Source organism: Globicephala melas, chromosome 21, assembly GCF_963455315.2.
Source record: "Globicephala melas chromosome 21, mGloMel1.2, whole genome shotgun sequence".
Classification (NCBI taxonomy): domain Eukaryota; kingdom Metazoa; phylum Chordata; class Mammalia; order Artiodactyla; family Delphinidae; genus Globicephala; species Globicephala melas.
In genome coordinates, this window is record NC_083334.1 from 12,590,524 (window position 1) to 12,615,974 (window position 25,451).

A 25,451-nucleotide genomic window follows, 5' to 3' on the forward strand; every position below is an offset into this window, starting at 1 on the left:
ATGAAGAACCTAGGGGTAGGACAGCACTAAAGACACAGACCTACTAGAGAATGGACTTGAGGATATGGGGACGGGAAAGGGTAAGCTGGGACGAAGTGAGAGAGTGGCATGGACATATATACACTACCAAACGTAAAATAGATAGCTAGTGGGAAGCAGCCACATAGCACAGGGAGATCAACTCGGTGCTTTGTGACCACCTAGAGGGGTGGGATAGGGAGGGAGGGAGGGAGATGCAAGAGGGAGGGGATATGGGGATATATGTATATGTATAGCTGATTCACTTTGTTATAAAGCAGAAACTAACACAACAATGTAAAGCAATTATACTCCAATAAAGATGTTAAAATAAATAAAAATAAGGACATCCAAAAATAAATAATCAAAATTAAAATTAAAAGAAATTTTTAAAAAGAGCTCACAACCTCGGTTTCCTCATCTATAAAACCAGTATAGGGCTTCCCTGGTGGCGCAGTGGTTGAGAGTCTGCCTGCTGATGCAGGGGACACGGGTTCGTGCCCCAGTCCGGGAGGATCCCACATGCCGCGGAGCGGCTGGGCCCATGAGCCATGGTCACTGGGCCTGCGCGTCTAGAGCCTGTGCTTTGCAACGGGAAAGGCCACAGCAGTGAGAGGCCCACGTACCGCAAAAAGAAAAAACAAAAACCAGGATAACTATGCCCACCTTACATGGTTTCCTGAGGACTGACTGAAACACTATCTGAAAGCACCTGGGACTAGGTGCTTTAGACACATGGATGTAGGAATCCTGCAGACGTTTGGGAAATGTACATCCTGTTCCCTCTTGACTAAATCTGGTGGCTGTAACAAAGGAGGACAATAGGAGTGCTGCAGAGACAGAGGCCTCCATCGTCCTCGCAGACTCTGACTCCACCAACCAGAGGCTGCATGGTGAAGATGCTGAGTGATGGACTGGGCTGGGGGAATGCAGAGGTCCTCGTTCTGGTCCTGGTTTATCCACTTCCTGGCTAGGTGACCTCACACAAACTGCATACCCTCCCCAGACTTGAGCTCTCTCATCTGCAGATTTGCCCTTACATAACTCCCAAGGTGATTATAAAGATCGTCTGAAGTTATCAACATTAGAAAGGAAGAAGTAACTGTTTTTATTTGCAGGAAACATGATCTTGTAGATTCTTGTGATGCAGAGAATCCACATAATTCTATGAGAACTAATAAAGAAATTCAGCAAAGCAAGATGCAAGATCAACACCCAGAAATCAGTTGAGTTTTCATACACCACAAATAACATCAAAAAATAAAATGCCTAGAAGTATTTTAAAAGAAGTGCAAGACTTGTGCACTGAAAATTATAAAGCAGTGTGGAAAGAATTTGGAACCTGAATAAGTGGACGTCTCATGTTTATGGATCAAAAGACTTAATATTGTTAAGTTAGCAATATTTCCTAAATTGTTCTATAGATTCAACACAGCACCTAACAAAATCCTACCTGGATTTTTTTTCCAGAAGTTGAAAAGCTCATCCTAAAACTTATTTGGAAATACAAGTGACTCAGAATAGCCAAAACCATCTTCAAAAAGAAGTAAGAAGTGGGAAGACTTACACACCCCTATTTCAAAACTCACTGCAAAGCTACAGCAATTGTGATAGTGTGGTCCTGGCATAAGGATGGACATAGGAAGTAAAACTGAGAGCCCAGGAATAAACTCTAACATTCATGGTCAGTTGATTTCCTACAAAAATATCAAGAAAGGAATAGTTTTTTCAACAAATGGTGCCAGAGCAACTACCTCACACCATACACAAAAATTAGCTCAAAATGTATTGCAGAACTAGATGTAAGAACTAAAAGTATAAAACTCGCAGAAGAAAACACAGGAGTAAATCTTCATGATGTTGGATCAGTCAATTATTTCTTAGATATGACACAAAAAATACACAAAGAAAAGACTGAGATATTGGACTACATCAACATTAAATGCTTTTGTACTTCAAGACACTTCGGGAAAGTGATGACAACCCTCCGCCTGCGAGAAAAATGCTTTCAAATCATATACTCGATAAGAAATATATATCCAAAATATATAAAGAACTCCCAAAACTGATAATAAAAAGACAACCCAATTTTTAAAAATGGATAATAGAATTTGAGTAGACATTTTTCCAAAGAAGTTATCAAATAGCCAATAAGCACATGATGTTAAGCATCTTAGTTCTTAGGGAAATGTAAATCAAAACCACAATGAAATACCCTGTCACTCCCACTCGAATGGCTATAGTAAAAAAGGAAAGACAATGACAAGTGTTATTGAGGATGTAGAAAAATGGGAACCGTCATACAGTGGGAATATAAAATGGTGCAGCCACTTTGGAAAACAGTTTGGCAATTTTCCATGTTAAAGGTAGCATTACCATATGACCCAGCAAGTTCATGCCTAGGTATCTACCCAGGAGGAATGACGACGTATGTCCACACAAAGGCTTGTACACGAATGCTCATAGCAGCCTTATTCATGATAGCTGAAAAGTGGAAATGGCCCAAATGTTCATCAGCTGGTGAATGAATAAACAAAGTGTGGCCTATCCATACAATGGAACGTTTTCTGCCAGTGAAAGGGAATGATGTACTAATACAACACGGATGAACCTCAGAAGCATTGTGCTGCGTGAAAGAAGCCAAATACAAAAGAACACATGGTTCCATTTATATGAAATGTCCAGAAAGGGCAAATCTTTAGAGAAAGAAAGAAGATTAGTGGTTACCTAGGGCTGGAGGTGAAAATGGAGAGCAACTACCCGGCCCAAGTTTTCCTTTTGGGATGATGGAAATATTCTAAAATTATATTGTGGTGATAGTTGCACACCTCTGTAAACATACTAAAAGTCATTGAGTTGTACACTTACAATGGATAGATTTTATGGTATGTAAGTTATACCTCAATAAATCTATTAATAATTTTAAAAGATCACTTGAGAGCACAGCTATAGAGATCCACATATAGGACCTCATTAGCATATCAACACTAAGTTACATCCCTCAGATTCCCAGCTACACAGTCGAATACCAGCCCCCAAGTCCTCCAAATGCAGGCTTTACCTACAGTCTTGTCCAGACTTTCCATCTCCCTACTGGTCTCCAAACCCTGCTGCTACATGCAAAGCCCCTTTTTTGTTTCTTTTTAATTTTTCTGTTTGATAATACTGTCCATCTCCTATAGAAACTTCTTCTTTCCTTGATTACTCTGACCTTATTTGACTCCTGATTTCCATTTGAGGTCTTTGCTAGAATGTTCTGTGATAGGTCTTTACTTCTTCCTTGTCTCCTTTCCTGTCTCTTCTTCTATGTCGTGCTCCCTAAACGTAAGAAGGTCCCCCAAGGTTTCATCTTGCTCTCTTTCCCTTCTCTTGACACAATCCTCCCAAGGAGCCTCATCTACTCACATAATTCCCACCTCTATGAGGACAACTCTGAAATCTGTATCTGCAGCCTTCATGGCTAGTAAAGAAATCACCACCAGGTGTCTTGCAAGTGCCCAAAGTATGAGACTTAGATACTGTATTGATATATTTTATTGAAACATTAGCCAGTATATTCCCTTCCATCATGTTTCAAGTAGGTGTCCAGTCCCTTTTGTCTCTGGAGAGCTGATATTACCTGCTGGACACACTCCTTCCTTTGGGACTTTTTATCATCTCAAACTGACCTCATTTAAACACACGGTGAACATGACTTTAAAGGGGAAGGAAGGAAGGAAGGCATATATGCCTTGAGGGAAGCAAGGAAGACAGGAAAACAGGATGGGCTACATAATTCTGGGGACTTGACTCCCAGGCTCCTTCATTCTCACCTTGGATTTGGATGGCCTCTCCCAAACCCACACTACTCAGAAATGTCAGAGTAATCATCTCAAAGCCCACTTCTGCTCTCCAAACGCTCCCCGTTATTCCCGCCTCTGCCCCTCGACTTGAGCAACGCCATTCACCCTCTCGGCCCTTCTGCCAGGTTTCAACCTGCCCAAATCCTTCAGGCTTCGCTCAAACAGCGTCACCTCAGCAAACCTTCCCTCTTCACCGCACACCCTTAGAAATGGTCCCCGCATACCCTGTGCCTATTCTGTCCTTATTCTGTCCTGGCCTATGACTATTTCTTTCTGCACATACTGAGCTGCTCAGCTTAACTGCAAGCTCATCCAAGACAGAGGCCATGTCCCTTCAGAACAGCACCTCTCACCTAGGAAATGATCATATATCCCCGCATAGGGAACGATCATACACAAATGTACTTTATGAACATACGTCAACATTACATGCTGTTGTAATTACCAAATTCTGTGGTTCAGACAGTAAGGGGTAAAGGAGCCAGCAAATGGATGAAAATGAGATCTCAGAGCGCCATCCAGCTCTGAGATGCTACTATCTGTGGGTCAAGGCCTTGTAGAGGGGGGACATCTTATTTTGGCTTCAACGAACAAGATGGGTGGAGGGAAGCAGGGTCCGGGCTGGGGTGGAGGCTTGGGGGTTCCAAGGAGGATGGGAGTAGAGCGCTTCCAGAAGTAATAAGTAGTATAAGCAGAGGGAAGGACTGGGCGTTCTCAGAGAGGCCTCCAACCAAAACAGGGAGGTAAAGAGGTCATTCTGCAAAATTCCATTCCCGCAGGGGTTCCACAACTGGCCAACAGAACCCTGATGATCCCTGTGTTTGAAGGGGAGGAATCAGTCTGTTTCCACTGATGGAAGCTCCTGAGGTGAGATTCACCACACAGCTGGCTAGTCAGTTCAAAAGGCTAGTCAAACAGGTGGCTGAGAATTGAGTAAATAAAGGCATTTTTGTTTCCATTTGATTATTTTAGCTTTTAGCAGCTGTTAACACAGTCTGAGAGTGAAGTCTTTGGACTGTGACTCTCTTATCTGTTCCATCAGAACTTGGTGAGGTCATTTAAGGCTTGTGAAGGACAGCAGCCAGCCCCCGATGACCAGCCAAGGCCTGGGAAGTGGGGGGGGGGGGGCGGAATGGCTGAGCTGAGTCTAAGCACCCTCCACCCCCAACACACACACTCTTCTAGGCGCTTCCACTACCTTCCTGACTGGATCTTTGATGAAATCTACACACAAAGCTTCTTCGAATCCCATCTCCACTTCAGCTTACACATCTCGGGAGGCATCAAGGAGGGTGAGAAAATAGCAAAAGCAAACCAAGCAGGGAAGCCCGGCCGGGAAAGAGTGGAGTGCTCAGAGAGCACAGGCAAAGTGGCCGGCGTGGATAAACAGGCAGGAAGGGTTGGGAAGGATTCCTCGGCTTCCATCCCTGCACATTCGAGAGAGGCCAGACTCTGGCCTGACTCACAGGCCTGTGTTTGGTGAGGTTCTGCCCTTATATAGACGCTGGAGCTGAATCTTACGCCCCAGTCTCTGTTCTGCATAGTGAGACAAATGAATGCACTAGCATTCCTAAAGCATCTTCTGCTTTTCGCATTTTGTAATTCTGAATGTCTCTGGGGGAAACTTTGGATTGGGATGTAGTGGGTTTTGTTACATAGTTCCAAGCTCATTCATACAGTTTTAGCGTTCTGTTTTACACCGACAAATGCACACTAAAATGGACTATGAAAGTCACACACAGAAACGTACAGGGAGGGGTGTCATGTTTTGGTGTGAGGCCAGCTGGCTAAGCTGTGGGGAAATGGGCCAGACTGGGAGTAACCAGAACCTGGAATTAGATCCACCCACAGAGCCCAGCAAAACCGGAGAGCCTTGGGTGCTAGGAGGTCCAGGACAACAGGCTGAATGTGGCAGGGGTGCTCGTTTGGACCTGGGAAGGAGAAGCACAGCCCACATGAGGATGAAGGAGGGGACTCAGAAGCCTACAGAGTATGGCCGGAGGAATCCAGAATCCAGTGTCGACACAGCAGTTTGTTAGAAAATAGTGGGACCTCAGCTGATGAGGTTCAGCGCCAAAACTCCAGAGATTTAGAAGACAGATAAATACTATAAGGCTTCCACCATGGGATCGAATGCAAGCCTAGTTCCTGGCACCGAATCAAAGAAGTGCAACAGACAAGAATCAACTGTCTCTTCTGAGCAAGCTCTGGGCCCAGATGCTCTGACTGCCCGCGTTCCACTACACTCGCTGTGAGTGAGTGTAGACCAGCAGCAGGGTAGATTGCCATGCGGATGGCCTGGCCTACAGTCGGCGGAAGGCCTTCAGAGGCTGGACCCAAGGTGGGCTCTGGTCGACTGTCTCCAGTCCCCGGAGGGAAGCCCCTGACTCCCTGCCCACGCTCTTTCTGCTCGAGCAGGGCTTGCCAACCTGCTGCCCATCAGACATTTGTGTTGGGCAACCTGGGGTGAACAGACAAGGCTGCTCTCCCCAAGGGGATGGGACGGGGGACCGGGTCCCCGAGCACACCTGTAACCCTCTCACGGCCCACAGCACACAGGTGAGGATGCTCTGCTGCAGACGCTTACGTGAGTTCTCCCAATGACCGCGTCTGTCCTCCTGACTCAGACCTGGCACCACAGGAGCGCTCACTCTTAAAGGCGGGCGCCCAGGGGAAGCTGCTTCAGCAGGGGGGTGAAGGCTCGGCATTCCCCTCACCACAGGCCCGTCTGTGATTGCAGCCTGGGCAGCCCTTCGCCCAGATGCGTCTGCCCCTCGTGGCTCTGTGACCTGCCTATCAAGCCCTTGACCCTCTCCTCGCTCCGGAAAGCGCCAAAGGCAGGAGTAGGTTCCGATCGAGCACAAGATGTGACGCAAGCCGAATGCTGCACACAGGACGCAGCGGAGTCCCGGGCCTGCCCGGGGTCCTCGCCCAGGAGACCGTGGACACAATGGCCTTATTCACGGACGGGGACTCTGAAACCCCAGTAGGTGCTGTCTAAAGTGTCTCTGAAATAAATGTTAACATGCTGACTCAGGCTCCCTCTGAATCCATTCTAAATGTTCTTTAACCCGTTTGTGGCGTAGCACTGATGATGAAGCAGGTCCTGAGAGCAGCCTTGGCAGGAAGCCTGTGGTCCCACCAATCAGCAGTGGGGAGAGGGGAGAGGGAGTGAGACAGGAGACCAGCCTGGTATGGAGACCACCTGGCTCCAGGAAGGGAACCTCCTAAAAGAGGGTCTGCTGTGCTTATAATCAAAGACTTTCACCACAGCTCTGCCCGCCAGCCTCTCCGTCCCCTCCTGCAGGGAGTGCGTTTCATTTCCAGCAGCCGAATGAACACCCTGCCATCACCGTGGAAGCCAAGAGAAACATACTTTTTGAAAAGTGGCCCTTCAGTGTCGAGAGGTCTGATGGCGAGAGCTGAAATAATGACATGCCGGGAGAGATTATTTTCGTAAATTCTTGGAACGCGCTTTTTTCTCCGGGCTTGAGCCGGTGAGCGGCCCTCACGGCTTCTGTCGCCCGACACCTCACACACCCAGCCGCTTTCTGCAGGCGGCTTACTCAGGACCCATGACACGCACCATAGCTTTAAGTGGAAACGTGAAATCTCTGGGAAGTAAGTGACAAAATTGAGGCAAGAGTTCATGCAGATGAGGAGACAGATTTCATTGTGTTTGTGAGAAATGTCCTCTACCAGCCGTGGGGCAAGCAGAGAGAAGAGAAGTCCATATACTGGGGTCCACTGGAACCCACAGGAGAAATTTCTCTCCTTGACCCCCATGATTATTCTACATGTTTCTGGAACTCTCCTTTAAGAGGTTGTCTCTGACCCCCTAAAGGGCCAACTCCAGGTGAATATCCTAATCCAACCTGAAATCTATTCTGATGAAAATTTACTTTGTCAAATAAACAGCCGTCCAAACTTTCCTATCTTTGCTCATAGGAGCCCCAGACTTCTGAATTTCTTGTAGGCTTGGAATTGATTCAGGTTCCCTTCTTTTCAGCTCTTCCATGTTCACTCACTACCCCATCAGCAAGTTCTGCGTCGAGGGCGCTCCTCAAATTCAACTCTTCACTTATAGCCCATCAGAAAGAATAGATGCTCCAACGTTTGAAGTAGAAAAAAAGGAAAGGCGGAGCCTACTGAATTATCTTCAATTTAGCCTTCAAAGCCTTCTATCAATTGCATGCCTTTTTTCTCTTTTTATAAAACAAATTCACCTCTCTCTCTCTAACCCTCTACCCTGTACCCGGGATGGTGAATGGGTTTAGCACCCTTCCCTCTGTCTTGTTAATGTGTCTCTGACTATTTCTCTGACTGTACTTGTGCCAAGTCCCTCATCAGAGTCTTTATAGATTTTTTTTTTTAAGATCTGGCCCTAAATTTATCTCCACTAAAAATCTTTCCAGTCATCTTTCAGTGTTTATTCCTAGATCCACCTTTTCCATGGAACTGTTCAAGACCATTATAACTCCCAATAAGACCTGTCTCCCTGAGTTGCAGACACTTAATCTCTATGCCATTTGTTTAAATTAATACCTACGAGTTTCTTATAAAATGCACCTAATATCCATTCAGCGCATAAAAGTTAAAAATATATTCCCGCCACCTCTATGTGAGGATTATATATCCTGAACCATTGGCATCAAGCTTGGTGATATGATTTGCTTTGGCCAATGAAACGGGAGTAGATGTGACTTGTGCCACCTCTGAGCAGAACTTTTAAACATCATTACACTGTTCGCCATTTTCCCTTTTCCCTCTGCCATGCGAGAAGCACGTCTCATTTAGAAGTGGCTTTTTCAGCCTGTGTCTCAAAATGAAGAGGAAATGGGGCAGTTAATCCTTAAAGTCCATGCACATGAGTGAAAAAAAAAAATCTTAGTTGTGGCAAGCCTCTGACAGAGCTTGCTACTGCGACATGATTTAGCCTAATCTTATTGGTCAAGTGGGTAATAGGTACAATTTTTATAACGGTGGTTTTACACAAAGTTTCTCATTCTGTCCTCACAACAAGCCTATTGGGTAAGCTTTACTTTCTCCATTCTACTGCTAAATAATATTAAAACTCAAAAGCACTTCAAATCCTGCAAGTCAGAAAGTGAGAGGATGGATGAAATTAGATCTTTGGCAGCAAATCCATAGCTCTTTCCACTATACCATGTACTGTGGGTTGAACCGTGTTCTCTAAAGAGTTATGTTGAAGTTCTATCCCTCAGCACCTGTGAGTGAGACCTTATTTAGACACAAGGTCTTTGCAGATGTAATCAAGTTAAGATGAGGTCACGAGGACGGGCCCTAATCCCTAATCCCATATGACTGGTGTCCTTATAAGAAGGGACACACAGGGAGAACGCCATGACAGTGAAGGCAGAGATTGGAGTGACACTTCGATGCAATCTACAAACCAAAAATACCAAGGACTGCTGGCAATGCAAGAAAGCTGAGAGAAAGGCATGGAACAGATGCTGCCCTAGAGCCTTCAGAGGGAGCGTGGCCCTGCTGGCACCTTGATTTCAGACGACTGGCTTCCAGAACTATGAAGGAATAATTTCTATTATTTTAGGTCACCGCATTTGTGGTAATTTGTTACAGCAGCCCTAGGAAACCAAACACCGTGACCACCTCAATTTCAGGGCATAAACCATCAGGAATTCTCAGGAAGTAGGTCTGGGGGTGGAAGTGGTGTGGCTAAAGAAGCCTTCATTCTTCCATCGGCTGCCCCGTGGCCCCCATCCTGCCTGTGTTAGTTTCCAAGAGCTGTCGTAACAAAGTACCACGGACCAGGTGACTTGAACAACAGAACTTTATTTTTCACAATTCTGGAGGCTAGAAGTCCAAAATCAAGGCGTCATCAGGGTTGGTCTTTTCTACAGCCCTCTCTCGTTGGCTTTGTAGATGGCCACCTTCTCCCTGTGTCTGCATATGGTTTTCCTTTGGTGCCCATCTGTGTCCTAATCTCCTCTTCTTATCAGGACATCAGCTATGTTGCATTAGAGCCCACCCTAACAGCTCCATTTAACTTAATTGCCATTTTAGAGACCCTCTCTCCAAATGCAGTCACTTTCTGAGGCACTGGGGGAGAGGACTTCAAGATACACATTTGTGTGTTGGACAAGGAAGACACGATTCAGCCCATAAACCATTTCCTGTTTTCAAATATCTAAGGAGCCTCTCATGAGCCTTAAGCAATGTGGAGTGGAGACCGAGAGCACAAGACGGCCTGACCCTTTAAGTCGCCAGACCCATCCCTGGGCCTCACAGCCAAGACCACACAAAACGTGGCCTTCGCTGCCCTCTCACAGTTGTTCTCACGGTTCTGAACCATTCGCCTCATTCGTGCTTCACTGATGCCTCCGCCTCCTTGGCTTCGGCAGTCTTGGCTGGAGTTAGGCTCTGTTTAGGGCTATGCTGATGACTAGTGTATTGCTGCACCCCCTACACCCCAGGCCCTTGAGGCCCAGCACCCTCCTCATGGGTGACTCTCCTTTCAGCCCTCTTGCAGCCCCTGACCTTATAGTCAAAATGTAAAACAAAACTGATAGACATGCTTTGAGGTTATATAAGATTATTAGGCATAAATGGTAATCGGTTCACCTAAATATCTGTTCATTGCTTTCACAAGGCAAAGCATAATTTCAGTCTTTTCCTCTGCCTGCTAGTTTAGTAGTATCTAAAATCAAAATAATAATCAAGTTCCCTGAAACTCTGAACGCTTTGATCATTATTATAATGCTTCTTCACTAGGATAAATTTTGTTTGAAGACAGAGCATGACAAGTGAAGGGAGGGTGGCCAGGGAAGGAGTATCCACTGCAGTGACTTTGGGGAAGAGATCTAAAAAAAGCAACGGAGCAAGAATTCCCTGGCGGTCCAGTGGTTAGGACTTGGTGCTTCTACTGCCGAGGGCGCGGTTCAATCCCTGGTCAGGGAACTAAGATCCCTCAAACTTTGGGTCTTTCTGGGGAAAAGCATTCCAGACAGAAGGAACAGCAAGTTCAGGTGTCCTGGGATGGCCACCTGCCTGGAACAGGTGAGGAAAAAAGGGAAGAAATGGTGGGGAATGAGGCTGGAAAGGGCTGGGTGACCTGGGGCCAGTTCTGTAAGAGCCTGAATCTACTGGAGCGTCTGAACAGAGGAGTGACACCATCGGGCATGTGTTTTAAGAGGACTAGTCTGGTACGCATATGAGACAAACTGTAGGGCAGAGAGGGTGGGGCACCAGGAGCTGCTGGGAAACTCTAGGCTCCCGAGGGTGCGCCCTCTGGTCAGGGCCCCAGGGATGGAGGCAGGAGAAGCAGAGGCTCTGCGATCCATCCTGAAAGCAGAGCCGACTCAGCTGCGGGAGAAAAGGTGGTGAGGAAGATGGGGAGGGGCCGACAGAAGGGACAGGAGGAATCAGTGAGATAGGAGGAAACAGAGAGAGGAGGGCGTCCTGGAACTGAGGGCGCTATCAGGAAGGAGGCCATCAAAGCAGAGGACTGACCCTTGATGACCAGGAGGCCGCTGCTGAAAACCAAAGCATGACGGGGTTTTGCAGGAGAGAGAGTAAGCGGGGAGCAGTGGGCACCCCAGACAGAGGCATCTAAATCCAAGGAAGCCAAGCCCTGGGCTGAACAGCCCCGAGCAGATGCTGATCCAGGGGGAGGAGAGGCCAGGGTGCCCTGGAGAGGGGCCGTGTCCATGCTGCTTGTGCTGTGGGCGTGCAGAGGCCGCCACAAGTGAAACTGAACTCTCCAGAAGGCTGACGATGTGGGCTTTTTTTCAAAACATGATTTCTCAAGTACTTTCTGCGTTGATTTCCTTTGGTCCAAGTGACAGCCGGTTTTAATTTAAATCGGCTATTTTCTTAAAGGCAAGGGAAAGCTTGCCTTACCCGGCAATCCCTCACTCCAGAATGTGAGGCCTTGATATCTGGGAAGAATTTGCTTCACGTGTCATTTCTAGGAGGGCGGTCAGGACTGCCATCGGCACAGATACTAATTCTAAGCAGTTAACGCCCTTGGTTTTGCTTTGATTCCACCAGAGGATTAATCAAGTGTCTTCATCCAGGCTCTGGCTGCTTCCCGGACTGGTCATAAGGAGACCTCTGTCCTGGGTCCCAGGTCATACACAAAACCTTCTGGGCACGCCAGGACTCGGGTCGGGGCCCTGCTGGTTGCTGTGTGAGAACTGGCCTCCGAGGCCTGCCCTCCAACCTCAGCCCTGCTACTGAGGTTCTTAGGTGTCTGCAGTGAAGCACGCAGTCTCCCTGCACTTCATTTACCAGCTTCTAAATGTTAACATGATAATAACACACTGTATAGCAAACAACTCAGGATATGTTCATCTCCTGGCAGATTATGTTCAGGAAGATTAAATTCTAGACCAGCTTCCCTGCTACTCAGGACATTTCTGGGCCACCTTCCACAAACACTTAATCAGAAGTGCTCAAGAGTTACAAACAACTGTTGCCATTGGCTTTGGCAAAATGATGCTACCTCATGCTGCCTCAAAACACACCCAATGTTTTCTCTTATGCGTGATCTGCATTGAACAAATCACTGCTTTTTGTCCGTGGATGTTATGTTAAACTTTACTTAAATCAAATGGGGATTTACCTCAAAGAGAATAATTTTACAAAAAGATCCACAGTTAAAGATTAAAACAGGGCTTCCTTGGTGGCGCAGTGGTTCAGAGTCTGCCTGCCGATGTAGGGGACACGGGTTCGTGCCCCGGTCTGGGAAGATCCCACATGCCACGGAGCGGCTGGGCCCGTGAGCCATGGCCACTGAGCCTGCGCGTCCGGAGCCTGTGCTCTGCAACAGGAGAGGCCACAACAGTGAGAGGCCCGCATACAGCAAAAAAAAAAAAAAAAAAAAAAAAAAGATTAAAACAGGGCTTCCTTGGTGGCGAGGTGGTTAAGAATCTGCCTGCCAATGCAGGGGACACGGGTTCGAGCCCTGGTCTGGGAAGATCCCACATGCCGCGGAGCAACTAGGCCTGTGAGCCACAACTACTGAGCCTGCGCTTCTGGAGCCTGTGCTCCGCAACAAGAGAGCCCGCGACAGTGAGAGGCCCGCGCACCGCGATGAAGGGTGGCCCCCGCTCGCCGCAACTAGAGAAAGCCCTCGCACAGAAACGAAGACCCAACACAGCGAAAAATAAACAAATTAATTAATAAGATTAAAACAGAAAGCTTCCCCATAGAAGTTACACTGTGGTTATATTTTAACTAAAATTAAGTTGATCTACAGACAGCTCTTCAGACAAAGAGCTTATGCATCAAGTAAGATATTATGATAAACGCCACGCCTGGGGCTGTTTATTCCAGCCTTCAGAATGCTCTCACACGCTACTCTGACTGGAAGAAAATCCTCCTCTCTTCTGGTCTTGCACAGCGTATTAGGAAACTACCCATTGGTCCTTTGTGTAGCAGTCTGCTAGGGCTGCCCTAACAAATTACCACCAACTGAGTGGCCCAACAACAGAAACTGGTCTCTTGCAGTTCTGGAGGCTGGAAATCTGAGATCAAGGAGTCGGCAGGTCTGGTTTCTGGTGAGACCTCTCTCCTTGGCTTGCAGGTGGCAGCCTTCACACTGTCCTCATGAGGTCTCTTCTCTGTGAACGTTGATCCCCGATGTCTCTTCCTCTTCTTAAAAGAGCATCAGCCATAGCGGAGTAGGGCCCCACTCTAACAGCATCATTTAACTTAATCACCTCTTTAAACACCATGTCCTTAAATATGGTTACATTCTGATGTACTGGGGGTTGGGATTTCAACACATGAATTTTGGAGGGACACCATTCGGCCCTTGCTACTCATTTGGGATATTAGTAGGTATATGATGTGTCTTTCCTGCTCAACTTGAATGTAGGCTCCCTGGGTGAATGGCCCTGTTTTAAGATTCTATGTGTTCCCAGTAATCAATTGTCTGATGGATTTTCTTTTTTGCAGGGGGGCGGGGTGCCAGGCCGCACAGCTTGTGGGATCTTAGTTCCCCGACCAGGGACTGAACCCAGGCCCTGGTCAGTGAAAGCGTGGAGTCCTAACCACTGGACCGCCAGGGAATTCCCCTGATGGATCTTCTTGATCACTATTGGAATTGTGTTCACATCTGTCCTGATGCAAACACATTTTGAAGGAAAAAAAAATCAGTCACAGTGGCTTCATGTCAATGATTGGGCTAGATGATTTCCAAGGTTCCTCACAAATCCTGTGACTGTTCATTGCCCATCACCATCCACGTGGCTTCCCATGGAATTCTCCTCTCTAAAGATCAGTCATGTGCTTAATTTCTAATACGTAGGCCTCCCAAGAGGTGCCAGTCCTAACTTTTTCTAATTTCATGTCTGCTTCTGGCAACACCTGAGATTCTGGCCGGATTAGGACCCAGAAGCTGAGGAAACTGAGGTTCAGGGCAGTGCGATGGCTTGCCCATCCCGACCCTGCAAGGACTCCAACCAAGTTCTCCCAGCTCCCAGGCCAAGTTCTTTCCAATAACCCATCATTCCTCATTATGAAAAGAGAAGAACACCAAGGGCTTTATGGCTTATGGGCAATAATTCATGTAAGGAATTGAGATCACAGTCTGTCTTATAAATTCTGAGGAACCTTAAGACAGCATACCTTTTAGTACCGAAAGGATCTAGCATGATTCTTTCGTTGGTTCACAAAATGTTCATATGCTCAAACCATATGTTTAACTACTATTCCCAATGGATAGATCCTTCCTTATATGAAAAAAAGAGGAATTTTTCAACATCAGGTGGAAAAAGAAGCATAGATATTAGGGGAAATAGTCTAGATTTCATGCTGAGTCAGTTCCAGGGCAGTGGAGGTGGCAGCAACCTGATGGCCAGGCCACCCCAGCCCACAATCCCACTCCAAGCCTTTACGTCCACTCAGTAGATACAAGTCACACCCAAAGACACTGGCACATGAACATGAGTCTTGCTGGACACATCCTATATACAATATTGCTTCTATCGAAGCGAAAAAGCCAACTTAAGCACCAAGCGAGCTTTCAAGTCAGATCCTACATTTTACCATCAAAACCTCTAAGGGCGTAAGCCGTATGCAGAGCCTGTGGCTTTCTCGGGCTAGACTCAGTTTGAAAGTAAAGGTAAGATCTTTGTCAAACATTCACGGGGCCTGCACTGCCCCACCACGAGAAGGGCCCTTCTGTCGTGCCTAGACCAGAGAAAATACCCACAGCCTGACAAGACAGTGTCTGCGTGACTAAGGCTTTGTGCAAATTAGTCCTTGTGCTGATATCAGGAACATGGATCTGACAGACAAAGGGCCGAGTCACTGGCTGCGTTTCTCCGTGGAGACCGTAATGGTCCCTTTTTGCTCGCTGGAGTCTGACTTGCTAAAACGGATTTTGTTCCTCTTCCACTGAGACTGAGAAAAGTGCACGTGGCAGTCTGTGAATCGAGCCTCGCAGCAGGGCTCTGAGAGACAACTGGTGCCGGGGTGGCTGCAGGTGTGAAACTCCCCGGACAGTGCTGAAGTCGGCCTGTGACACACAATAACCTCTATGTGCGGCCCGCAAACGGCTTCCCTGCAAGGGCAGATCCGTGCCAAGGGAGGACGAGGAGACTTTTGTTCATCTTCTTTATCTGAGAGATGCTGATTGTTTGTCTGTTGGGGGAGATTTTTGAAAATGAGCAGATAAATTCCTTGCTGTGTGCCGTCTGGCCTTTTTTTTTTTTGCTCTCCATGCCTTTATTTCTGATTCTCCAAAATCTCTTTCCCCATTAATTTTATGGCATTTTTATGTACACATGCATACAGTATCCACGTATGAAGTCAGAGATAGCAATTTGTCTTTCCAGGATCCTTGGGCTTTGCTGTCCTGTGAAGATCCATAATGAGATACAAGAGTTCTCATCCCCTTCCTGTTAACAGAATTTACAGTTTTCCCTGCGCTCAGAGCACATAGCTAAGTCCTACATGAGCATTAATAGCAGTGCATTCTTACCAGCCTCCCTGGACAGCTTGCTAAATTCTTTCTGAGCGCCTCGCTGGCCCTTACAGAGGTTAGCTGATAAACAAACCGGAAGCTAGGAATCTCACTGTGTGAGCACAGACAGAGGATCAAATTCGTGGAATCACATTTGGCGTGCTAGCAATCCCAGATGGAGGTCATTTTTAGGCAAAAGTCTGCTTTTCCAAACCCAGGCACAGTCTGGGTTAGCTGGGGGGTTGGGTTTTGTTTTGTTAACAGATGCTAGAAGTTAAAAATGGGAATCTGAACTACACATCAATTTTTTCTTCTCCGTGTCATTTTACCTGGCCCCAAGTAGCATTGCTAAGTAATACTTCAGGATATGACCTGAAAACTCCCTCCGAGTCATCCAGGAATCCCACATGTAACCTTCATAATCTAGCACATTGACAAACAAGCCAAAACAGCTCCAGGATGACAGATGACTGCAGGGCAAAGGGGACAGAAGGAATCTGATACAAATGAAGACCCGTTGACTTTTTAAATTTGAACTTAGAAAATACGGACTAGGCCAGAATTTTTTATTTGTAAAACAAATAACCACTTTAACAATCATCTATTCATGTAGTTCTCTGTTCTCCACACTGAGAATCCAAAACAGGTCCTGGGAATAACTTTTGGAAAACAACACACCCATGAAAAAAAAAATCTCAGCCAAGAACACACACTTCCTGTCTATCTCTGGGGTCCCAAAGGATGAGGGAAACCTGAGCATTTCCATGAGACTCTAATGCCAGGAGCTCACTGCTACTGTTGGACTCCAGCCCGCCCCTCCCCACCCGGAGGAGGACACGGTACTCACCAGTCATTAGGCTGTAGTAATTGGGGTACGAGAGACTGGGAAAGTCTGGGGTCAAGTAATCCGCTTTCACCCCCCTGCTCACAATCTCCCTGAAACCAGGCAAGGACTCCAGGACCTCATCACTGATGTAGTCAGAGCGAAAACCATCCAGCAGAAACACCAGGAGCTTCCGGCAGGCCGGGGCTGGCTGTGCCAGGCTGAGAACAAGGGCCAGCAGGAGCGCCCCGAGCTTCTCTGCCATGCTGCCAGGAGCCTGCCCGAGCACGGCTGGCACAGCCGTCCCTTTGCAGAGACTGAGGATGGAGAATCTGTAGCTATTCTCTCTTCTAGGGGCTGGACCTTGACTGCTGGCCTTCCTGAGCCAAGTTCACTTTCAGAATTTAAAGGTACAGCACCCCCTTTTAAAAACATCTATGCTCACCCTTTACTAGAAAGTCCGGAGATCGACCCCTTCGGAGAAGCCAGGTTCCCAAACAACCCAGAATTAACACCAGGGGAGAGAGTGCAACCTTATTATGTGGGCCGAATATTCCAGAAATACAAGCGCCCACAGAGAGGTGGAATTTGAGAAGATGACAGAAGTTAGCACTAACTTTGCAGTTGGGCTAACCAAACGAGGAGGCAAGGAAAAGGGTGATCTCTTGGTTTGCTGCCATCCCACACCTCTGCCCAATTTAAACTCTCTCGCTGACTTTTTCGCTTACAATTTAGTAACGCAAACCTCTTAACTCGGGATGTAAACAAGAGACCATAAAATTCATCTTGGGCATATCTGTGGACTTTTCAGCAGGGTCTCCATCTTCATAGCATTTAAAAACAAATTATTTGTCTATGTCTCAGCCACTTCTTCTTTTCGTATGCATCTCTATACAGCGCTTATTGTTTTACTTTTCAAGCTGCCCATGTCCAAACCCAGCTGTAGGAGGCGATGCCTCTCAGCAGAGCCATAGAGCCAGAAAGTTCCACAATTGAACAACAGACTTGGGGGTCATCATGGCAGATTGGTCTGAGGTAGCACTGCCCAAGAGGGCAGCAATCAGACAGAGAGCTGGAGGACGAGAGTTTGAGATGGACAAGCACAGCTAGAGATAACCAGGAGGCTTCATGCCAGGAAGGACCAGGCAGAGGAGGGACTGGGAGGCCGACCGGGAGGTCGGTGAGGGCAGCAAACACGGGGGGTCAGGAGACAAAGCACTAAGTCCAGATGGCCGCGGTTCCCTAGGCTGGGTCTTTCATTTGGCAGAAAATTAAGTATAAAGGCTTATAAAATGTGTATGGCCCATAGCAAGTCCTTAACAAATGCTAACTATTATTAGCATTGTAACGTTGCTTGGATCCTGGTGAAATTTGCAAGGCCCTGGGCAAAGCTTCACAGGGACTGAGGGCGGTCAGACACCAGCCGCTCTGATCTTAATCAATTCTACAGTGGCTGTCACCCTACCTCCGCCCTCTGCCTGTGCCTTGTCTTCTTATCCTGTCCTATTGCATTTAGAGTCAAGCCCTCACATGAGACCACTGGTCACTTTCTACATTGTGCTGGGAAAAAAAAAAAAAAAGCACCTTGGCCAAATTACCATTCCCATCTCAGCTGGCTGAGACAAGGATCAGACTTCATTTTCCCAATAAAAGTAATGCTTTTTACAATTAAAAAAATAAGAGAAAGAGGACAGCTTATTCTTAATATTTTTTTAATTTGAAAACACAATGTTATTCTTATCTCTTTGAGTTACGTTGTACTGTTATTCTAAACGGAAGGAAGGAGTAAAGCAAAGGGAAAGGTGCTGATGCTGACGAGCCGATGGGCTGCCCTGGCCGTAACCATCACACACACACTGGAAGAATTTCCTCCGGTAGGGAGGGCCTGACGAGGCAGCAGATAAAGCTAGATGCGCTGTCAGTTCCTGAGTATGTCCAGGGTAGGGGACTGTGGAGATGGCATAATAACGCAAACCCACATGAACTGCCTTGGGGGTGGCCCCTGAGCTCCCTTGGGGAGAGGTTAAGGACTCCAAATGTTAAAGATGAATGTAAAAGGGGCATCCACTTTCCTCCGCCTCTAGCGGGAGGTCCAACCCCAAATACGGCTCCCTGAGTGCCTTACCCAGTTGTTGAGGTGGGGAATCCTTAACTAACAAGCTCCAAATTAGAGTGTCCCCAGATCCCCAGAGGACCCCAAGGCCCCATGGATAGCACTGTGGTGCGTCTGGGTGTGGGCATTGCTGCTGTGCACTATATTGTTTTATGATGAACATATCATGTTTTATGATAATGTTTAGAGAGTTTCTCTAAAGTTTTGGATCAATAAATTACTGTAAATAAGCATCTTTAATATACATACCAATATATGAAGAAAGAAAGAAACACATGGGATAGAATTCAAACCAAGGAAATCCCAGCACTGCCTACAGTCAGACTCCTGGTCTTATACTGCCTTGTGGCCTAGAAAAGGTTGGAAAGAAAAGCTAAGAGTCAACAAGGAAAGACAACAGATTAGAAAATGTGGTTATTATTAAGTGCCCAAAGCCTTGTGGTCCGAGACCTTGTATGCCTGTTATCTGGATGTCCTCAGTGGGGGGTGGTCATCAGCATCTAATATGTAAAAGTGCTCCTTTTGCCACTTGTTTTTCAAGGGTTGACAATGCTATAAAGGTCACTGCCCACAGGAGTTTAACCCAGATAATGCAGAAACATGAAAAATTTCCTCCAGAACTTGGAACGAGCTTTGTCCTGAAAGCTGTTCCAGGTCTTGCTAGGGACAGGCATGAGCTCTCAGGAATGTGCTGTCCAGATGGGTCGGCACTCTGCTGCCTCGCCTCCATGGAGAGGCAGATGAGATGGAAGGAGGGAGTCCTGGGCTTAGAGAAAGAAGACACGATTCTAGAGCCTGGGTTCTGGCATTCTGCAACTGTGAGATTCTGAGACAGCTGCTGCCTTTCCATGCTTTAATTTTCCCCTCTGAAAGTGACAGAGGCGTTAAGATCCTTCCCAGAATCAATTAGAATTCAAAAGTTGTGACCCAAGTCAGTCCATGTTAGCCAACATCAGCCTTCACTGACCCTGTTAATCCATACATTTTTGGCAGCCCATGTGGGCCCACGTCAACCCTTACCTTCCCTAGAAATCAGCAGTCTTAGATCCTCAAAGTTCTTGCCCTAAAGCCTGACCATGGCAAGTGTCCCACCTGCCTTCTCTCTGGTCAGGCCTTGGAATTAGAATCTTAACAGATTTTAAAAAATTGAAATCCTACAGAATGTGTTCTAGATTCAGGATAATATTCATCTAAAATTAAGATTAAATAAAGACATTTTCAGATAAATGAAAGCTGAGACAATTAGTCCCCAACATACCTGTACTACAAGGAATAGTAGGCAGAAGCAAGCAAGATGGCGGTGGCGGCGGCGGCTGCTCAGGGAGGGAGAACCGGTGGTGGCGGAGGCAGTAGTGGGGCTGGCAGTGGTTCCAGCTGTGGGACAGGCAGTAGCCGCAGCGGCTTGCTGGACAAGTGGAAGATTGATGATAAGCCTGTAAAAACTGACAAATGGGATGGATCAGCTGTGAAAAATTCTTTGGATGATTCTGCCAAAAAGGTACTTCTGGAAAAGTACATGTATGTGCAGAATTTTGGTCTAACTGACGGTCGCCTCACCATCTGTACCAGCTCCTGTTTCTTCGCCGTAGTGGCTTTGATTTGGGATTATACGCACCCCTTTCCAGAGTCCAAACCTGTTTTGGCTTTGCGCGTTATATCCTATTTTGTGATGATGGGGATCCTGACCATTTATACCTCATATAAGGAGAAGAGCATCTTTCTCGTGGCCCACAGGAAAGATCCCACAGGGGTGGGTCCTGATGATATTTGGCAGCTGTCGTCCAGTCTCAAAAGGTTCGATGACAAACACACTCTGAAGCTGACCTTCATCAGCGGAAGAACAAAGCAGCAACGGAAAGCCGAGTTCACCAAGTCCACTGCTAAGTTTTTTGACCACAACAGGACCCTGGTCATGGATGCATATGAGCCTGAGATATCCAGGCTTCATGACAGTCTTGCCACAGAAAGAAAAATAAAATAGCTACTTCTAAAAGCAGCCATCTTTTGGCTGGATCATGCTGAATTGAGGGGTGAGGGAGAAAGAAACAGAGAACTTAATATGGATAAAGTAAGAAATGTAAAACATGTCCATTTTGTCTGAAATTTTAGTCCATTCTGTATAAACAGAATTTTCTAGCTCAGATATGAGAAGTTGTAGCTCTGCTATCTAGCTGTAGCCTCTTTGGTCTGCTGATGGCATTGTTTTGATTTGCTTTTCTGGAAAAGCATTTTTGCTAAAAACCGTACAGACTTCCTCCTTCATACCTAGCAGTACTTTATATAGTATAGCTTTGTGCCATGCAGCATTTGAAGACTCAATTTTTTAAATTGTTAACCTGTTGATGACTTCATTGTGTTAATTCCCATTTCAACAGCTGTTTCCCTTAATTCAGGATACAACTTCTTGTGTATGACAGTTTTCCTTCACACACCATTTTTGTGGGTGTGTATATATCTAACTTGGGGAGAATTTGGGAAAAAAAACCCACAGTTTTTTAATTTGTTTAAAAGAGACTTTCTCCCTGTTACATTTTGTGCTCTTAACCAATTAAAGAAGCCAATGGCATTTTTAGTTTTAAAAAAAAAAAAAAGAAAAAGAAATACTAAAGAATGTCCTTCAGGTTGAAGGGAAATAATACAAGATAAAAATTAAGATTTACAGGAAGGGAATAAAGAGTATTAGAATTGGTGAATATATGGGTAAACATAAAAAAGTATATATTTTTCTTTTCTTAATGTCCTAAAAAATTGTTTAAAGTAAAAAAAAAAAATTGTTTAAAGTAAAAAATAACACTCTGATAGGATGTATAAATTTATAACTTATGAAGAATTAAAAGATATAAAAAACAGTAGCTTAAAGACAGTAGTAGAATGTTTAAATGGAATTAAATTGTTGTGACTTTTTTATTCATTTATGAAACGGGAAAACTCAGATGTGAAGAATAAAATCTAAAGTGATCAAATAGTAACTCTAAGTAGATTGTAACAAGGATACATATTGTAATGCCAAGAGCAACCACTAAAAATTACTACAAAGAGGCATAGCTAATAGAGAAGTAAACTACCTCAACATAATAAAGGCTGCACATGACAAACCCACAGCTAACATCATACTCAACAGCGAAATGGGAACGCTTTTCCACTAAGATCAGGAACAAGACAAGGATGCCACTCTCACTACTCCTATTTAACATAATGCTAGAACTCCCAGCCAGAGCAATTAGGCAAGAAAAAGAAGTAAAAGGCATCCAAGTTGGAAAGGAAAAGTAAAATTGTGTGCGGATGATACGATACCATATATCTAAAATCCTAAACCCCCCAAAAAAAGTTTAAAACAAGAACTAGTAAATGAATTCAGTAAAATTGCAGAATACAAAATTAATGTACAAAAACCAATTGCTTTTCTATACACTAGCAATGAATTATATGAGAAAGAAATAAAGAAAACAATCCATTTATACAATAATAGCATCAAAAATAATAATTTAGGAATAAATTTAACTAAGGAGGTGAAAAATCTGTACACTGAAAATCACAACACATTGATGAAAAAACTGAAGACACAAATAAATGGAATGATATACTATGTGCATACATCAGAATAATTAATATTGTTAAAATGTCCATACTATCGGGCTTCCCTGGTGGCACAATGGTTGAGAGTCCGCCTGCCGATGCAGGGGACACGATTCGTGCCCCGGTCCGGGAAGATCCCACATGCCGCGGAGCGGCTGGGCCTGTGAGCCATGGCCGCTGGGCCTGTGAGTCCGGAGCGCAACAGTAGAGGCCACAACAGTGAGAGGCCCGTGTACCGCAAAAAAACAAACAAACAAACAAAAAACAAGTCCATACTATCCAAAGCTAGCTATAGATTCAATGAAACCCCTAACAAAATTTCAATGGCGTTTTTCACAGAAATAAGAAAAACATTCATATGGAACCATAAAAGATCCTGAATAGCCAAAGCAATCGTGAGAAAGTAGAACAAAGCTAGAGGCATCACACTTCCTGATTTCAAATTTTATTTGAAAGCTATAGTAAACTAAACAGTATGGTAGTGGCATAAAAACAGACACACAGACCAATGGAATAAAGTTGAGAGTCCAGAAATTAACCCACACTATGTAATCAACTGACATTTGACAAGTGAGCCAAGAATACTCAATGAGGAAAGAATAGCCTCTTCAATTTATGATAGGAAAACTGTGTCTTCCTATACAAAAGAATAAAACTGCACCCCTGTCTTACACCACTCACAATAATTCACTTGAAATGGATTGAAGACTTAAATGTAAGACTCAAACCCATAAAACTCCTAGAAGAAAATATAGGGGAAAAGCTTCTTGACATTGGTGTTGGTGATAATTTCTTGGATACGACACTGAAAGCACAAACAACAAAAGCAAAAATAAACAAGTGGACTACATCAAACTAAAAAGCTTCTGCACAGCAAAAGAAACAATCAACCAAATGAAAAGGCAACCTATAGGGCTTCCCTGGTGGCGCAGTGGTTGAGAGTCCGCCTGCCGATGCAGGGGACGTGGGTTCGTGGCCCGGTTCGGGAAGATCCCACATGCCGCAGAGCGGCTGCGCCCGTGAGCCATGGGCGCTGAGCCTGCGCGTCTGGAGCCTGTGCTCCGCAACGGGAGAGGCCACAACAGTGAGAGGCCCGCGTACCGAAAAAAAAAAAAAAAAAGGCAACCCATAGAATGAGAGAAAATATTCACAAACCATCAATCTGATAAGGGGTTAATATCCACAATATATAAGGAGCTCAACATTTCAATAGCAAAAAACAAACAATCCAATTTAAAAATGGGCAAAGGGCCTGAACAGTCATTTTTCCAAAGATGACATACAAATGGCCAACAGGTACATGAAAAGATGTTCGATGTCACTAACCATCAAGGAAATGAAACTCAAAACCACGACATGTCACCTCAGACCTGTTCAAATGGCTATTACCAAAAAAGACAAGCGATAACACGTGTTGGCAAGGATGTGGAGAAAAGGGGACCCTTGTGCACTGTTGGTGGGAATGTTAAATTGGTACAAATATTATGGAAAACAGTATGGTGGTTCCTCAAAAAATGAAAAATAGAACTACCATATGGCCCAGCAATCCCATTCTGGGTATATATCTGAACGAAATCAAATCACTGTCTCAAAGAGATATCTGCACCCCCATGTTCACTGCAGCATTATTCACAATAGCCAAGACATGGAAACAACCTAAATGTCTATTAAAGAGTGAAAGTATAAAGAAAATGTGGTACGTATATACAATAGAATGTTACCCATAAAAAGAAGGAAATCGTGCCATTTGCAACGACATACAAAGACCTTGAGGGCATCACATTAAGCGAAGTAAGTCACAGAAAGACAAATACTGTATGTTCTCACTTATATGTGGAATCTAAAAAACCAAAATCATAGAAACAGAGTAGCGTGATGGTTGCCAGGGGCTGGGGGTGGGGGAATTAAGGAGATGCTGGTTTAAGGGTACAGACTCCCAGTTATAAGATAAATAAGTTCCGGGGATCTAATGTACAGTATGGTGACTGTAATTAACAATTCTCTATTATATTTTTGGAGGTTGTTAAGAGAGTAGATCTTAAATGTTATCCCCACAAAAAAAGGTAATTATGTGAGGTGATGGAGGTGTTAACTAACCTTATTGTGATAATCTTTTCATAATATATTTCTGTAATTAATCAAAACAAAAGAGAGAAAGAACACTCCGCAAAGTATTAGAATTAAAGGTAAAAAAGAGTAAAAGGCAGCACCGAAGAAAATTCGTACAACAATCATTCCACTTGTCCCTACTAGCAAAGTAGTTTTATCTGCACACTTTAAACGTCTTCAAGAACATACTCCGTACATAAAAGGCAGCTAACTAATCATACAGATTAGTTACACAGATACTACGCGGACTATCTAAGAACTGTTAGCCTGACTCCTAATCTCATGCTCTGGTCCTACCTGGCCATTTCATGGTGGGGAGAAGGGCCCCTCTCTTGATCACTGTCAGCACTCACTGAGGGAGAACCCACGATCAGCCTTCAGAGGGAGCCTCCGACTCAGGTCTCATGCCTCCGGAGTACAGACTAGGGCTGAACTCACCCCACCAAAATTCTAGTCTGCAGGACTGGGCTATTATATATCTTTTGAGGCTCCTCATATAATTTTTTATTTTTTGCGGTACGTGGGCCCCTCACCGCTGCGGCCTCTCCCGTTGCGGAGCACAGGCTCCGGGTGAACAGGCCCAGAGGCCATGGCTCAAGGGCCCAGCCGCTCCGCGGCACGTGGGATCCCCCCGGACCGGGGCACGAACCTGCGTCCCCTGCATCGGCAGGCGGACTCCCAACCACCGTGCCACCAGGGAAGCCCCCTCATATAATTTTGATCAAAAGCTAGGCTTGGGAACCACTGCTGACGATGACAGGCAGCAATGGACAAGCCTGAACATGGTCATGTCATCATCAGATCTGCATTTTAGAAAGCAGGCTCTGGAAGCCATGGGGAGGCAACATCAGTGCCGGCGGAAGCAAGAATAATAACATCCATCTTCCTTGATATTAAGAACTTTACATGCAAAACTTCACTTAGATCTTCTGATCATTTTGTAAGGTAAGTATCTATACCCCAAAAATGCAAAGAAAATCAAGGTTCAGGGAAGCCTAATGTCAAACAGCCTGAAGT

At 45.4% G+C, this 25,451-nt stretch overlaps 1 protein-coding gene and 1 pseudogene across 5 annotated transcripts in view; one reads left to right on the top strand and one right to left on the bottom strand.

Moving 5' to 3' along the window:
- Nucleotides 1-25,451, bottom strand: part of ENPP6 (ectonucleotide pyrophosphatase/phosphodiesterase 6) — a 126,641-nt gene that overhangs the window by 79,936 nt on the left and 21,254 nt on the right. For 3 of the 5 annotated variants that reach the window (XR_009560537.1, XM_060291453.1, XM_030830792.2), the window contains exon 1: nucleotides 16,661-16,991. The exons of 1 other annotated variant lie outside the window; for it this stretch is intronic. Coding sequence is in view for 2 of the 4 variants with exons in the window: in XM_060291453.1 (XP_060147436.1) it covers nucleotides 16,661-16,901 (241 nt within the window). In the remaining 2 variants the exon portion in view is untranslated. Of the gene's footprint in view, nucleotides 1-16,660; nucleotides 16,992-20,007; nucleotides 20,306-25,451 lie in introns of those variants that run through there. One more of the 5 variants, XM_060291456.2, reaches the window with a different exon arrangement.
- LOC115867660 (signal peptidase complex subunit 2 pseudogene) lies at nucleotides 20,035-20,816 on the top strand (annotated as a pseudogene).